The 16,349-nt window shown below is 30.5% G+C and overlaps 1 protein-coding gene across 2 annotated transcripts in view; it reads left to right on the forward strand.

Annotated features, from left to right (window-relative positions):
• The window catches only part of KLHL1 (kelch-like family member 1), a 347,076-nt gene that overhangs the window by 94,122 nt on the left and 236,605 nt on the right, over positions 1-16,349 (forward strand). The window contains exon 2 of one of the 2 annotated variants that reach the window (XM_012650442.1): positions 12,301-12,483. The exons of the other annotated variant lie outside the window; for it this stretch is intronic. Within the exon in view, the coding sequence (XP_012505896.1) occupies positions 12,301-12,483 (183 nt within the window). The remainder of the gene's footprint in view (positions 1-12,300; positions 12,484-16,349) is intronic. 2 annotated transcript variants of the gene reach the window in all.

The following is a 16,349-nucleotide window of genomic DNA, read 5'->3' on the forward strand; positions in this document are numbered from 1 at the left end:
AAAAGTATCAAGGGACTCCATAGCAATAGTAGGACTATCTTAATCAAAGATGTAAAAAGGGTGTGAGTTTAATAAAATGCATTGATATTTAGAGGCAAGGGAAAAGGAAGACAGCAATTAGGAATCATAAACAAAAGAAAAATGCTTAATTTTACGTTAAACAAAAGGCAAGCCAGTTATATGGTTTGGTTATTTTACTGCTTCTTATTCATTTGCAATAATTTATTTTTTAATTGGAATAGAATATCTTTGGGTACAATATAAGCAAAAGTGATACTCCTGCCATTAGATAACATTTTTCTTGCGAATTTAATGTAATTCAATTGATAATATTTGTGCTTGGTATTATTGTGCATATCATGTGACATATAAGTAAGGTGACGCTCGAGTTCCAAAAATCCATTACCATACTATAGCAATATCATCATAAAACTTCCGCTGCAGGTACTTTTTTCATTTTACTAGTTTCTGTGTGTTCGAACCAACCTTTTAATTCTATACTTTAATCGGTAACTAAACTCCATACATGTGGTGTATTAAAAATAAATAGCTTTGTTACCAATCACTATCTCAAATATAAGTATCTTGAAGAAACAAACAAAAAAACAAATTAAGCATAGATCAAATTTAAAGATATTTAAACATGATTACCTTTTCATATCACACCTATTATTTTCCCACTTATTTAAAATACACTAATTATTCACCTGTGAAGACAGAATCTTCTAAAACACACGTGACACAATGGTTTAAATTAGACTTATGCATTTTGAATTCTATGAAGCATTTGAACACTATGAAGCGATAAGAGAGTCAAATTATTAAATAATAACTATGGTTTGTTACTGCTGCTCATCAATCTAAATGTTTTTTTTTTTTTTAGAGACAGGGTCTTGCTCAGTTACCTGGGCTAGAGTGCTGTGGCATCAGCCTAGCTCACAGCAACCTCAAACTCTTGGGCTTAAGTGATCCTTCTGACTCAGCCTCTCGAGTAGCTGGGACTACAGGCATGCACCACCATACCCAGCTAATTTTTCTATATATATTTTTAGTTTTCCAGCTAATTTCTTTCTATTTTTAGCAGAGATGGGAGGCTCGCTCTTGCTCATGCTGATTTCGAACTCCTGACCTCGAGTGATCCTCCTGTCTCCCAGAGTGCTAGGATTACAGGTGTAAGCCACTGTGCCTGGCACCATAAATGTTAATGTAGATAATTAAGAATATATAGAAGGAAGATTGCTAAGACAAGTAGGGTAGATTCTTTAAAAACTAAATTATTTAATTTTTTTTCTAATTGCATTTTGCATACAAGCCTGTCTGTATCTTCTTAACTAAATGCTACCAAATCATATGTAATAGATTTTAGGATCATTCTATAGGATCGGTAGGGCAGCCTATAATTTCTTACTACTGAATTTTAACAGAATTAGAATTTCTCAATTGATATTCTGATATAATCGGTATATCTGATAGTAGTATACTTAAGATATTTATTGATGTTATGGAAAAACAGACCTCAAGCTTATTCAGATTTTTTAATTACATCAGTTTACACACATCAATAAATATGCTATAAATGATGCATAATATATTCATGTATGATAAACTCTTTATACAGTGACTTTTTACTATTATTTTAGGTCAACCTTTTTTTTCTAAAATCACATAACGAAATAGGATAGAAATATCCAACTTGGCATTCTTAGGTTGCCCACTCCCACTGTGATCAATTTAAAAGTGATAGATGTTTGTTCTTTGCTAAGTTGACAGGCAACATTACCAATTGCAAAATGAACTTATTGAAATCCATCTTGAAAACAGTCAGTAATTGCCGTGACATATTATAAAATTTTTCTTTCAAATGGCAAATTTTCATTAACAAAAAAAGAACAATACATTTTTCGGATATGATTATAATATAAAATAATGGGGAATTTATATACGTATTTATCATAGGGGAACAAAAATCGACACAGTTTTGTATGTTTATTTTATTGTATTTTAGTTTATGTGATTTAAGATATTTATCTATATCAAAAGTTATATTAGCAAAACTAGAAAGAATAGGTTTGTTGAAATGAATTAAATAATATGTTAAATGGTAAAACAGAAATTTATAATTACAGAATATTAAGGATAAAAAGAAATGACTAGAACATGAATTAACATGTATAAATTTCAATTGTGGTTTTCATAATGGAAACATACATTTGACTGTAGATTTCCTTGAGTATAAAAATTTAAATGTTAAATAGCTCTCATTTGAGAGAAAAAAAGTACAGGTCCCTTAGGGAAACAAAATTTATCCCAGCACTTACTATAAAAGAAATAGTGCTTCCCCTGGGTTACACTGAGAATTTTCAACACCCTGAACAGTATTATGGTAGAAATGGTCCAATCAGTCTCCAATGTACTATCCTTTCGACCAACTCTTGTCAAAAACTGAGAGGATAAACCTACAATTCCATTTAATAAAATAAATATTATGTGACATAAAATTAATTAATACTCTTAATTAAATCATTCTGATTCACTGAATCAGAAGTCTCTGTACATACAATGTTATGCAATTTTTATTTGGCCAGTGAATGTATTCATTCTTTCAAAATTATTAAGCACTTTCTCAATGTTGGTTTACTTGAATAATTGCTCAATACATTATAATAAGTAAAAGATAATCCCTGATTCTCAAAGTTTAAACAGACAAATCTAAAACAAGTAAAATAAAATATCGACATGCTGTCATTCATGGCAATATATTGAGAATAAGAAGTAGAACCATTCATACGGAATAAGAAAATGTGATTGCGATTGCAATGAAGTAATACCCAAGATTCAAAGTTTGGTACAAGATATACCAAAAACAAGAACATGATTTTACAATCTTTGTTTCTTCCAAGTGGGTTACACCCATATCTTTTGGACTAACTGTGGTGCAGAGCAGGGCACAAACTCACAGATCCAGGACTCAGATTCCATTTGTTGTCACTGAATTCAGAGAAACTTAAAATGAAGGTTGAGAGAGCATTAAATTTTTGAATGGCTCCAGTTCATCCTCAGAATGACTATGAAAGCAAAGACTTCATGATCTGAACCCTTCTTATTTCTCAGAATTTATCACTTGCTGCACTATTTCTTATGTCAAGTTAATTGCAATTCCTCCTTCAAAAGTTCATGGTATTAATACTCTTCTGTCCCTGCTTATGGATATTCCTCTACCTGAGATAGCCCAGTTTATTAATATTTCACCATCATACATACTTAAACATCTTTCGAGCCTTAGTTCAAAATTCACCATATTTTAAAGATTATCCTCAATCCTCAAGGTATAGGGACTGTTTCTTTATTGTTTCCACTAGACTCAATACAGACATCTATTACTGAATTTTTGATACCTGATTTACAAATTTCAAGAATATATGGGTTTCCAAATGTTTACTTATCTCACTTGATTCTGGTATGAAATATATTAAATTAAAATGACTCTTAAATGGTCTGTTATTACAGCAAACTATTGTTCTGTTTATCTGAACTTTAATAGAAGAAATATATTTTTACTAATGCCTAGTGGCAGATAGTTTTGTACCTGCTCAATTGGAATTACATTTGAGGTTAGAAATTGTTCCCATTCATCTTTAATTGTATACAGAACTTCGACATAAAAAATTCAGTGGAGACCAATATATCCTGATGATTCACAACAGTGAATGGGGGGGCATTGAGGAAGTTATTGCATATAGGAGTAATTGGTTTCATTTGATTTAATGTTTAACCTCGAGGAACATTAGAGCATAAATAAATTATTATTTATCCAGGTAAAACTACATTTAAGTATAATGAAAAAATGAACATCTTGGGGATGATTATACATAATTTTTAAAGAGATATATATGCCTATTAAATAATTGAAAATAAAATTTATAATAGCCATAAAATCAAAATGCTTTAGGAGGAACTGCTAAAATAATTTTCTATAATACATTAATGCTTATTAATCCTTACCCACGTGTAAACAACTTTCCACTTTAGTACTCATAAATTTTGCAAACAAGATAAATGCTCAGAAAAAAAAGTAAAAAAGGCTTAACTCCGTATTAACTGACTCAATAAATTCTTTATGTATCTTTAAAATATGTGTTTATTCATTAAGTAGTGCTCATAGAAAATATAAGGGAATAAAAAAAAACTTGAGATTTTCGGGAGGAGATATGGTGAAAGATAATCTCATTTTTAACTATAACGAATGCATTTAGTCACTGAAGGAACATTTTCCAGCAATGTCTCTGACGCTAAAATTGTGACATTCCTGTTCTCAGATGTTCCCCATGTTCCTTCTCCCTTTATTTTATTCTTTACCCCACATTCCCCTAAAATACTGCATACTATTTTTTATTAGCTCTAATATCAACAACATTTAAAGTACATTTTTTTGCAGAAGTAACTCAGTACTATATTAAATATAAGTGGGCAAAGTATACATTAAAAAGCTTTCAACTTTCCCCCACTCAGTGTAATGTTAATTATGGAATTGTCACATATGGCCTGTATTGTGTTGAAGTACATTTCCTCTAGACCTGTTTTGTTTACAGTTTTTATTATGAAGCCATGTTGAATTTTAATGAAGGCTTTTTCTGCATCTATTGAGATTATCATATAATTTTGGTCCTTCATTTTGTTAATGTAATTATCTCATTTATTGAGTTGCATATGTTGAAATCTGTATGTATCTCTGGGATAACTTCCATTTATTTATAGAGGATTATCTTTTTAATATGCTGTTGGATTTGGATTGCTACTTTTTGTTGAGAAATTTTGCATCTATGATAATCAGGGCTTATTGGCCTTTTGTTGTTTGTCTTGTTATTTTAGTTTCTTTTTTTTTTTGCTCTGATCTTTATTATTTCTTTACTTCCAATAATTTTCAAAGTTTAGTTTGTTCTTGTTTTTCTAGTTCTTTGAGGTGTAATGTTAGGTTGTTTATTTGAGATCTTTCTGCTTTTATGATGTAAGTGTTTAAAGCTGTAAACTTTCTTCTTAAAACTGCTTTTGCTATATCCCATAGGTTGTGGTGTATTGTGATTTCATTTTCATTTGTTTCAAGATATATATATATATATATACACATACACACATATACATATATTCTCACTCTGTTGCACAGACTGGAGTGGGTGGCCTCATCACAGCACAATGCAACCTTAAACCCCCTGGGCTTAAGCAATCCTCAGCCTCCTTTTTCAAATGCATGGTTTTTGGCTTGTGATTATCTTTCAAAAAATTTTTATGAAACCATGGATGTCAAAAATTCATGTTATTTTTTGGATATGAGTTACATCATGGAACCAATGCTGTGTAGACAGCTTGAAATATCAGCAAAGTGTTTGGAAAGGATGTGGCTAACGAACACTTAGTACATTGACGGGTTGAAAAGTTCCATTCCTGTGATTTTAATCTTGAAAATGAGCCACGTGGCAACCTGAGACCAAAGTGGATAATGATGAACCGAAATCTGTAGTGGAAGCGAATCCATCTCAACCTATGAAGGAATTAACAGCAAGGTTTGATGTTACTACTGCAACAATATTGGACCATTTGAAACAAATCAGCAAGGTAAAGAAGCTGGATAGATGGGTTCCACATGATCTAAACAAGCATCAGAAGAGAAATCATGTCCAACCTTACCTTTCTTTGCTGTCACAACATAAAGGTGAACCGTTACTACACTATATTGTTACTTGTGATGAAAAATGGATTCTTTTTGACAATCACAAGTGTTCAGCACAGTGGTTGGATAAAAATGAAGTGCCAAAACACAGTCCAAAACCAAATACTCATTAAAAAAGCTAATGGTGTCTGTTTGGTGGTCCAGCGCTGGTGTTATCCACTACAGCTTCATGAAACCTAGTCAATCGATTACAGCGGATGGCTACTGCAACCAACTGGGTGAAATGATGAGGACACCTGCAATTAAGCAGTCAAGATTGGTCAATAGAGATAGGCCAATCCTCTTGCAAGAAAACGCTTGACCACCTGTCACACAAACAACACTGTTCAAACTACAGACGCTGGACTTGGAAACTTTATGTTACCCATCGTATTCACCAGACTTTGCACCAACTGCCTACCACTTCTTCCAGACTTTGGACCACTTCTTACAAGGAAAAATATTCAATTCTCAACAAGCTGCGGAAAATGCCTTTTGTGATTTCATCGCCACTCGCACTCCAGGCTTCTTTGCTGCTGGAATAAGCAAGCTACCACTAAGATGGCAAAAAAATGTCGATCGTTTAGGTGCATACTTTGATTAATTATACTGCTTCTTGTTTGAGATATAATAAATGAAACTTTTGATTCAAAATCAAACATTTCACATTTAATGACCTAATATTTAATGAAAACTTTATCTAAAGAGATATACATTGCCTTCAGATTATGTTTTCAACACTAAATTTCATACACAGATTGTGTTTCATCCACTGAATTTGCAGGACTAAAACAAATAGTTAATTTTTCACTTAAGTAAAGCCATTCTTTACCACATTCAAGTCTTTGCCCAAGAACTATGTATGTATGTGAGATTCCTTTATGTGACATTACAGAAATGTTCTTTAAAATGTTTTTCTCAAAATGAAAGCTGCTTCTTGGCACTCAAGAAAAACAACAAAAACAACAACAAAAATACTAAACTGCCTTCAAATTTATTTTTCCATATAAGTTTCACTCTTAGTCACTGACATTAAGAAAATATTAATAATCTTGCAATCTAATCTTAGTCAAGAACGCTTGCTTGCAAGGAATATATCATAGTGTTTTCTTTAATATATTGAGCATATTCGTTAGCATTTTTACAATTTGTATAATTACACTACCAGTGAAAGGTGAGAGAGTATGTATTCTGGGTACAGCAGTTGTTTTATGAATTTTTTCTCATGAGCTCTGAAAGATGTTTGATATTTTAAAATAGCAATTCACACCACAAATATTTACCCTCTGTGTACCAGACACTCTGTTAGGTTTGGAGATAGAAATTCCATTGCTTGTTTTTTTAGTACTAGCTTTTATCATCAACACATTTTTGTGCACTATGAAAGCAAAAACCAAAACAAAGCCAAAGAAACTCATACAACACAGTAAAATTTGTACCTGATCAAGGCCATCTTCTCAAGGAATATTCTTTACTCATTCATTCGACAGTTATTGAACTCCTAAAATACTCTATATGCCAGAGATGTATTTAAACCATACTTAGAACATGCCAGGGCAACCCCAACTCCCGAAGTTTTGAGGATTAAAATAAGGCTTTCTGAAAGTAGTGATATTTAAGCTGATTTATGAAGGACTAAAGTTAGCCATGAGAATGTCAAGATGTTGTGAAGATTCCAGGTAAATAAAAATATATGTCTAAGAGATGTAGAAGAAAGTTGTGACATATTGCACAAACTGAAATTACTTACCATGGATAAAATGAGAGCTTGATTTGAAGGGTAGTAAAAATTGAAGAAAGTCTCCAATCATATAGGAACTTATATTAACAACACATCATATGGAATTTCAACCAAGAAACCAGTGAAGGCTGAGGACCTGATTGGCAATATGACCAGAATTCATGACATAATGGCTTTAGATTGGCACATAATAGGGAGTCATAGTATTAAAGCCGGTGTGTATTTGTTGCCTTTTATAGCTTAGTTTTTTGTTGTTAATGTACAGTCCAATCTTTCAAAAGCAACTATTTCCTGGTGGAAGCAACTAAATTATTTCTGCCTGATTCCAACATCGTTTAGCAGAGCAATAGGGAAACATGCTTCAACATAGAATTGTTTGGTAAAAAGAAAGTAAGGACTGTTTAGTCCTAAATTGTTTAGCACAGGAAGAGGAAAGTATGTTGGTCAACTCCCAGCAATGATTGCAAGAAATGAAGATGAAAGCTAAAAAGACCTACAAGAAAGATACTAATGTCCTTGTTACGTATAGCTTTATTAGATGAGTGGTTAGGGAATTCAAAGTGCTATGTATTCCTCTGTGTTTGGAAGTTTATAAAGTGAAGCTAATGAGCAAAGAAAACTCTTTCAAGACATGTGGTTGTGAAAGGAAATAGAAAAGTATCAGAATGTCAGATCATTATATTAGGGACTCTTCGACAGGAAAGAGACCGTGTAAAGGTTTTTTAAAGGTGAAGATATTAAAAAAATTGGACACTAACAAAATAATACAATACCAAACTTTTATTTAGTAATTATAAAAAACTTTGTAATGACATAACCTCTATTTCCTAAGATTTAAATGTCATATTTGTTAAATTAATAAGGTCATATATGTGATGGAACAAAGTTTAAATAATAAAGCTTACCTTAAAAATCATAAGTGATCTGATGTGGAAACTCATTTTTAAATCCCATTCTGAATAAAGATGGAAGAGAAAAAGTTCTGAAGTGTGAATCATGAAATGATTTATGAGGATATGTCAAAAGAAAATCAAGTCAAACAAACATAATCATTTATCTGACAGATCAATGACCTTGAAGAAAAAGTGATTTGTTCTGAGATATAATATGGGGAGACTCAAAGGATGATAACTTTTAGGAAAAAAATCCAGGCAAGAACTAAATCTCAAAATTTTGAGCCTAGTTCCTAGCTCTGTTCTTATAAGACTATTGTTTCAAATTACTTTCAAATTTTTCAGAGATGGTCCAAGTCTATATTATATTTGAGATTGGTTAGTGCAGATAGATCAGGTAAAAGAATGTACTAACTTGACAGTAATTATCTCTTTACTTTGAATTAATCCTTTCTAATATTTAAGACTAAAATGTACTAAAAATACTAAAAAATACTGTTTTATTTTATTTCTAGGGTCTCACCAACCTCTAAAATTGTATTATTCTATTTCTTTTACTATTTGGTTTAATATGACATCACTACAACTTGGATGACTTGAAGACAAACTATATTAAATTATTTTCTTGATAACTTTTCCTGGATTATGAAATTCTTGATGAGGTATAAAACTTTCTGCCTTAAGCATTTTATTTCATTTGTGGGAAATTAATATAAGGATCTAAATAAAGCTTTCACCCTAGTTAAACCCTTTTAACACTAATATGGAGTTATTTCTTTAATATCTTGAATTGTAAACCCTATTTATACAGTCTGGGTACCAGACCAGAAGCATCTCTTTGGGGGCGATTTTGATCTATTTGGCAGCCTACAAGTCCTGACTCAATTCTCTTTAGGTAGCTGAGATCCAATAATAGATTTAAAAATGCCTCCTACAGTGCAGGTTACAACTTTTTTGTTCAATGTGTTAACGTGTGAGAGAATTCTGCTGTTCTTGCTACGTATGCCTGAGCCTGAATTCATGAAATATATGCTGATAAAGGACCATATTCTGGGCCTGTAATTTGCAAACTTGTGAAATACAAACATATGGTGAAGCAAAATTTATATTAATTTCAAATATTTAAAAAAGAAATTATAAAGTCTAATGAAAATAACCATATTGTGCAGACAAATACCATAGACAGAGAACACACATAATTGTAATGGATTTAGATTGTAAACTTCTTTGTGGAATCTTTTAGATTTTCCATGTTCATAAACATACCTTATGGAAATAATAGCAATTATATATTTTCTTACCTAACAATAATGGGTTGATTTTTTTCTATGTTTACATTACCCTGGGAAGGCCCCCCCAAAAAAAAATGTTGTATAGAAGTGATACTAACATCTCATTATGAATCACAAAGTGGAAAAAATTTCAATTAAATATGATGTTTGCCTAACAAAAGTCTTAGGTGGCTTTATATGATTAAATTGTGTTTTTTAATGAAGTCCAATTTAACTGGGATGCATTATTCTGTTTTTCCATATATTTCTACATTTATGGTAAAATATTAGTTGCTAATATTTGGCTTAGGATTTTTGCAAACATGTTTAGCAGAAAGAGTGGCCTAATTCTCATTCCTTGTTAACATTGTCAGGTTTTTTATCAATGTCATATTTGACTTGTATAAGTTAATGGCATGTTCTCTTTTTCTCCTCTGTGGCAACTTCTGAGAAATTAATATTTTTCTTAGTTTTGTGTTGTTTTCCTTATAATGTTTAGTTTTATTTGTATTTATTTTGGGATTTATAAGGAATTTTGAATCTATTTCTTGATATATTTAAGACATTTTTAAAAATTCTTGGCCAGTATTTCTTCAGATGGCTTTTGTGCCATCATCTCTCTCCCTTGCTCTTAAGATTACAAATTATATGAATTATGTGAATATTATAGTTTTTGCCATGTTTCATTCATTTCTGAAACTATTGTTTTATCTCAGTATTTTAGTTTGGTTATTTTCTATTAATTTATTTTCAGCACCTATGTTTTTCTTCAACTGCGGTCAATTTGTCTATCAAAATCTTAATTTTTTATTTCCTTATTTATTTCTATTTGATTTTCTCATGTAACTTGAAATTGTCCAGCTTATCTTCTATATTAAAACATATTAGTGAAAGTTATTATCTATTATGTAGTTATCTATTAAATGCTAATTTTGATCCACATATTGAAAGATACCTTTGGCACTCACACTTGTTTCTATTGTCTGCTTTTCTCTTTGGGTCCCCTTTCTTCATAGACCTGTTATTCTTTTTCCTTCAGTGTCACGCATTATATATAAGAAATCACAGAGTCTGGATGAATTATTTTTTTCTAAAGAGAAATTATTTTATCGTTTGCTGGAACTTCAATAGAATATCATCTTAATGCAAATTGGAGATTTCCACTAATTCAAATGTAGATTTCAGTCTTTGTATTATCTTGTCTGTATAGTTCCCCTTACTCCTAGGATATAGCCTTTCAGGAAACCCAGCTGTTAGCCTGTCAATTTACTAGAACCTCTTGTTCTTGCTGGTCTCTAAATTCAAATGTTTGGCTTTTAAATTCTGTTTAATTTCTCAATCTCCTATGAGCCATTTTCTGCTTGCCTAGTCCTACTCATAAATCAGCAAAGTAGGGGAGAAGTGGTATGGAATAATAGTCATAATTGCACTCTCCTCCTTTATGGCCCCTGCTTCACCCCTCCTGTTCAGGCTACCTTTGGAGCCCATAATTCCAAAAGCCATTTTCTGCCCCAAACCCAATGGTACTACCAGAAGTTCTGTTTAGCTACTACGTTATGTTGAGCTTCTCAGGCTCTCACCCTATATTGCTTATAATTAGTAAATACCTTAAGAATGAAAGAAAAAGCAGAGAAGAATTTTGAGCTGACTTTAATGAATTTATCTTTATTCTAGTATCTTGCTCATTTAAGTCCTGATTGCCTTAGTAGATATTACTGAATTCAAATAGTTATTTTGCTAGTATATGTAACTTTTTTCTGGTGTTTTTGGTGAGAGATTTAGTCAGCTACAAATTATTACATTGCAATTGGAAGCAGAATTCTCCATGTTACTAAGATATGTATCACAAAATAAGCCATTTCATTATTTTTATGTATCTAATTAATATTCAATTTCAAATTCTTTAAAGGTTTCTCATCAAAACACTAGATTGGGTCGGCTGGACTGTATCAAGTATATTGAGAATCTTTCCCTTGATGGAATATGGCATTTTATAAAGTCATTTTGGGGAACTGTCTATGATATTAATAAATGCATTAGCCAAACTTAAGTACCAAGGACTTTTCAAAATCATAAAGTTTGCTTTATATATCTATTAGTGATTAAAATTTTCATAAGTACTGAGCCAATATATTCTGTGTGTCTTTTGTCTAATTAGTTGGATACAGAATATGAAACTCAACAATTCACTAGCAAATTTAACTGTCAATATTTTTACAAACCATGTTTCACAGATTTTTGGTGATAAAAGTATGTCTATAAAGCAACACTTAATATAACATCTCAAGAATAATTACTATTTAGAATAATATCATTAAATTATCTTCCTCAATATCAAATGAATGAAATTAACATTTCATAGCTAATTAATTTTGGAATATATATGTTAATAATTTACTTTCTGTGATTTTTTCAGGATTATTAACTTAATGTCCTGAAAAATACAGAGAACTTATTTTTACATCTTTTAAAACAATAAAAAAGATAATTTTCAATTTATTTATTGCTTCTTAGAGCAAAATACTTAACCCAAAATAGATTTTTTCAAACTTCCTTTATTGAACTTGCATTAAAATCATAAAAATGAGGACAGATGCATTGATTTTCCCTAAAACATTCTAAAAATCTGTGTATTATACTGGACAACTAGCACTTCATAAAACATTTTTTCTTTTCTTTTATGGTTTATAGGCTGTCAGCAACCAGCCATTCAATGACACCTCAAAGTGATTTGGACTCCAGTAGCTCTGAGGAATTCTATCAAGCCATTCACCATGCTGAGCAAACCTTCAGAAAGATGGAAAGTTACTTGAAGCAACAGCAGCTCTGTGATGTTATCCTGATTGTTGGGAATCGAAAGATACCTGCACATAGGTATAGTAGTCTGTCTTTATTGGAAATATGTATTCATGTGTTTAAAAGTGATAGAATGGTATGCAGAAAACAACAAATGAATCATTTGTTTTATATGATTATTATTATAAGTAGATATAATTTTTCAAGCTACATGTTGCACTGTATGTATGTGTACTTAATTCATAAAAAAGTCCTCTTTTTATTTCAAGAATATTATTAGTCACATTTTTACATCTGGTGTTTCTTTGGAAATATACTTAACAGCATATGTTATTAGATATTTTAAAATATTTATCTAATTTATTTTTATAAGCATTATATGAGGAGTATTATTAATAATATGCCATTTTACAGACACATTAATTGACACTCAGAATCTACTCACCAATAGAACCAGAATTTACACACTTTTTCTCTGGTTCATAATTTATTCATTTTTAAAAGATGTTTTGTCCTATCAATTTGTGTGTGTGTGCGTTTGTGTTTCAATATTTCTGATAAAAAGGCCTACTTAAAATTCCAATTATCTTATAGAATAAAATTGTAGCCAGAAGCAACATTAAGTAGCATTACCTGGTGCTTGAACTTTATCCACTATAATATTTCCTGGATCTAAACCTTTCTTGAGGGTTATTTTTAAAAAATTGACTATTACGGTGTTTAACATAACTATTTTGAACACTGGTCTCTGTTTTAATACTGATATATGATGATGATGATGTTTTCTTCTCTAATATAACAAGGTAAAGTGGATCGATTATTTTTTATTCATTTATTTACATTTCTTTCTTTTTTTTTTTTTTCTTTTGGTCACTTTTTGAATTTTGAAATATTTTGTAATAATAACTTTGTGTTTTTAATTAAAATAATGTGTGCTTAATATTAAATATTTAAGCATTATAAAAAGGTAGAAAACAACATTTAATTTCCCACTGCTCAGAAATATTTTTAAAATTAAAATAAATCTATATTAGTTCATTAAGTATGAAATGGCCAATTTCCTTAAGTACTAAGTTTAACAGTTGATATCTCTGACATTTTCAATTTGACACTTCTTGTTTTATTTTTATTGTGAAAACACATCCTCATTCTTTTAAACATATGGTTTTTGGCTTCATTAAAATGTGAACATTGAATTTAAATCAACATCAGAAAATGGATAAGAAAAACATTTGACATTAAATACCTAGGTAATGTAGGGTCCAATCTGTCAGCTAACCATTGCAAGTATTCTTATATTCTTTATAATATACTATTCATATTTTTTCAGATATTATTGTAATATTGAATTATTATTTGCGAGAGGGAAGTTCATGAATATCCATTACTATCGAGAAAAATATTTAATATTATAATATGTGTGCCAAAAACGCGAATTATAGTGAGATAGCCTCTAAATGACATCTAGAGAATAGTTATATTCTTCAGAGTAAGAGCTATTTGTAGTTTGTGAATGTAACTTTGCTTCCTTTAACTCATAAATCAGTGAAATAATTTTGCATATATTTGTTTAAAAAGACAGAAGGACTCAATCAACTGAAAATAAATAAACATATCAAATGCTCTTTATTTTTTAACACAGAGCAGTGAGTGTTTCATATAGTTTTTATAATCTTATAGTCTTTTATTGGTACTATTTAATATTTTCTTTCTCATTTGAAACAGTTATAACTAAAATGTTGAGCAATTCTCTCATATTTATAGTATTCCACATCATTTTCTTTATTATTCCTTATATAGATAGTTGTTATTTTATAAATAATTTATTTAATTATGTAAATTATTTTCTAATCATCCAGGTAGATGAGAAATAAATTTCTTCTTTGCTTATATTACTCTAAAACATCTGAGCAATGTATTAATTTTATATGTATTATTCTGAACATTTAAATATTTATATATTTAATACATATTAAATTAAATACATTGCAAATTATCTATGTGCTCCTATTTATGATAAAAATTAGTTCCTTATCATCATGGTTTAGTCAATTCAAATAAGGTTTTACATTTTATTTACACTGTTAAGTGATACATTTAAACACTTTAAAATTTTAAAAAGTTTATTTGACCATATAATAGCTTATGAATCTGGTAGGACTAGACCACAAGCTGTTCAGGACCCCACCAAAGGAGTACCAGATGAAAATTTCTATAAGCTATCCAGGAAACAAGACAAAGAAAATATTTGATTGGTTAAAGTGAACAGTAACCTAGTTAGAGGTTAGTTGGGTGATTTCTGATTGGTTACATTTCTCTGAGTTGAGTTTCAGTTTGCTTATGTAGAAAACAACAAAGCTGGAGCTGTCTCAGCAGAATGGCCTACCTATTGTTTTTAAAAAATTATAGTTTAATACTTTAGCACTATTTTACAAGTAATTTACATCCTTAGGATTCTCAGTTAAACAAATATTAACAAATATAAAAGAAATACTTTGTGGGACACTTGAAAAAGGCAAGCGCTGTCATGAATAACTGCAGGTATATTGCACCACCTTATTAATACTTTTGCATAATGAAATAATTGTAAGTAATGCAAAACTAGCTCTTTGTTTAAAACAAATAATCATCTTATTAATAGTGAACAAACTAATGGAGTTTTAATTTTTTCTTATGTTTTGATTAGCCTGATTAGCACAACACAATATTGTCTTTGGGCAAAATATATATGGTGTTGCAATCATTAACACTGGAAAATGTTAGGCTATTATAATGATTATAAATAATATAAAAATAAATAATTTGTATTAAGATCTATGGCTCTTCCAGGAACAACATTGTAAGCTAATGTCATAAGCCTTCAATGAATATTCATGCATAAAGATTATATATATTTAATTCATATTCATTATATTGTTCAAAACTTTCAAATAAATTCTCTTTTAAGTTAACAAATTATCCTCATTGAAGATTCTCTATAAAATCATTTGTTTATGTGCTGGTTATATTGTATATAGATTTTTAGCCTGAATTAGGTCAGAGCTATTAATTCTTTTATGAAATGCCATGTCTATATAGATACATTAATTTATTGCTAGGCATATTTTTAAGGAGATAAGATCAGAAAGGCTAATAATACTTCAAATAATGCCTTAATACATTTTTTGCCTGAAAAATAATCAAAATTCTGATTTGTGCTTTATGCTCTCACAGAAACCCTAAAATATATGTAGATTTCTCACAAGTATCCCAGAATAATTGATAGCAATAAGTGAACCAAAATGTTTGAATGTAAAGCCCTGAATTACAAACATAGATTTTTTGATAGGTAGGCTGCCTGTAATCAGGGTTGTCAGATGATAAAAATTAGGCTGGCAAAATCAACATTAATAACTGGACGGTTGAATTTTCTTTTTTTATTATTTTTTTAATTTCAGCATATTACGGGGATACAAATGTTTAGGTTACATATATTGCCCTTGCCCCACCCAAGTCAGAGCTTCAAGCGTGTCCATCCCCCAGACGGTGCGCACCACACCCATTAGGTGTGCGTATATCCATCCCTTCCTTCCCCCTCCCATCTGCCTGACACCCGATGAATGTTATTACTATATATGCATGTAAGTATTGATCAGTTAATACCAATTTGATGGCGAGTATATGTGATGCAATGGTAAGAACATTAAGAGGTTTTCAGTGCCTTGTCTGATGTAATACACAGGTATAGAATGAAATATGATTCAGCTTGTGAAAGTTTTCTCCCCCTTTGGCCATTATTAAGAGTAAGTGCATTAGGTAGACATAAATGGGAAAATCTTACATAAATAATTTACTCTGAGATGGAAATAGTGTTATTTATAATTTTATTTTGATAGAAACAGTGAGGAATGATGTACATTATAAACTCAACAAAGCTTGTTCTTATGAAGTAGGGTGTATAGAGA

Source organism: Propithecus coquereli, unplaced genomic scaffold, assembly GCF_000956105.1.
Source record: "Propithecus coquereli isolate 6110/MARCELLA unplaced genomic scaffold, Pcoq_1.0 Scaffold327, whole genome shotgun sequence".
Taxonomy (NCBI): domain Eukaryota; kingdom Metazoa; phylum Chordata; class Mammalia; order Primates; family Indriidae; genus Propithecus; species Propithecus coquereli.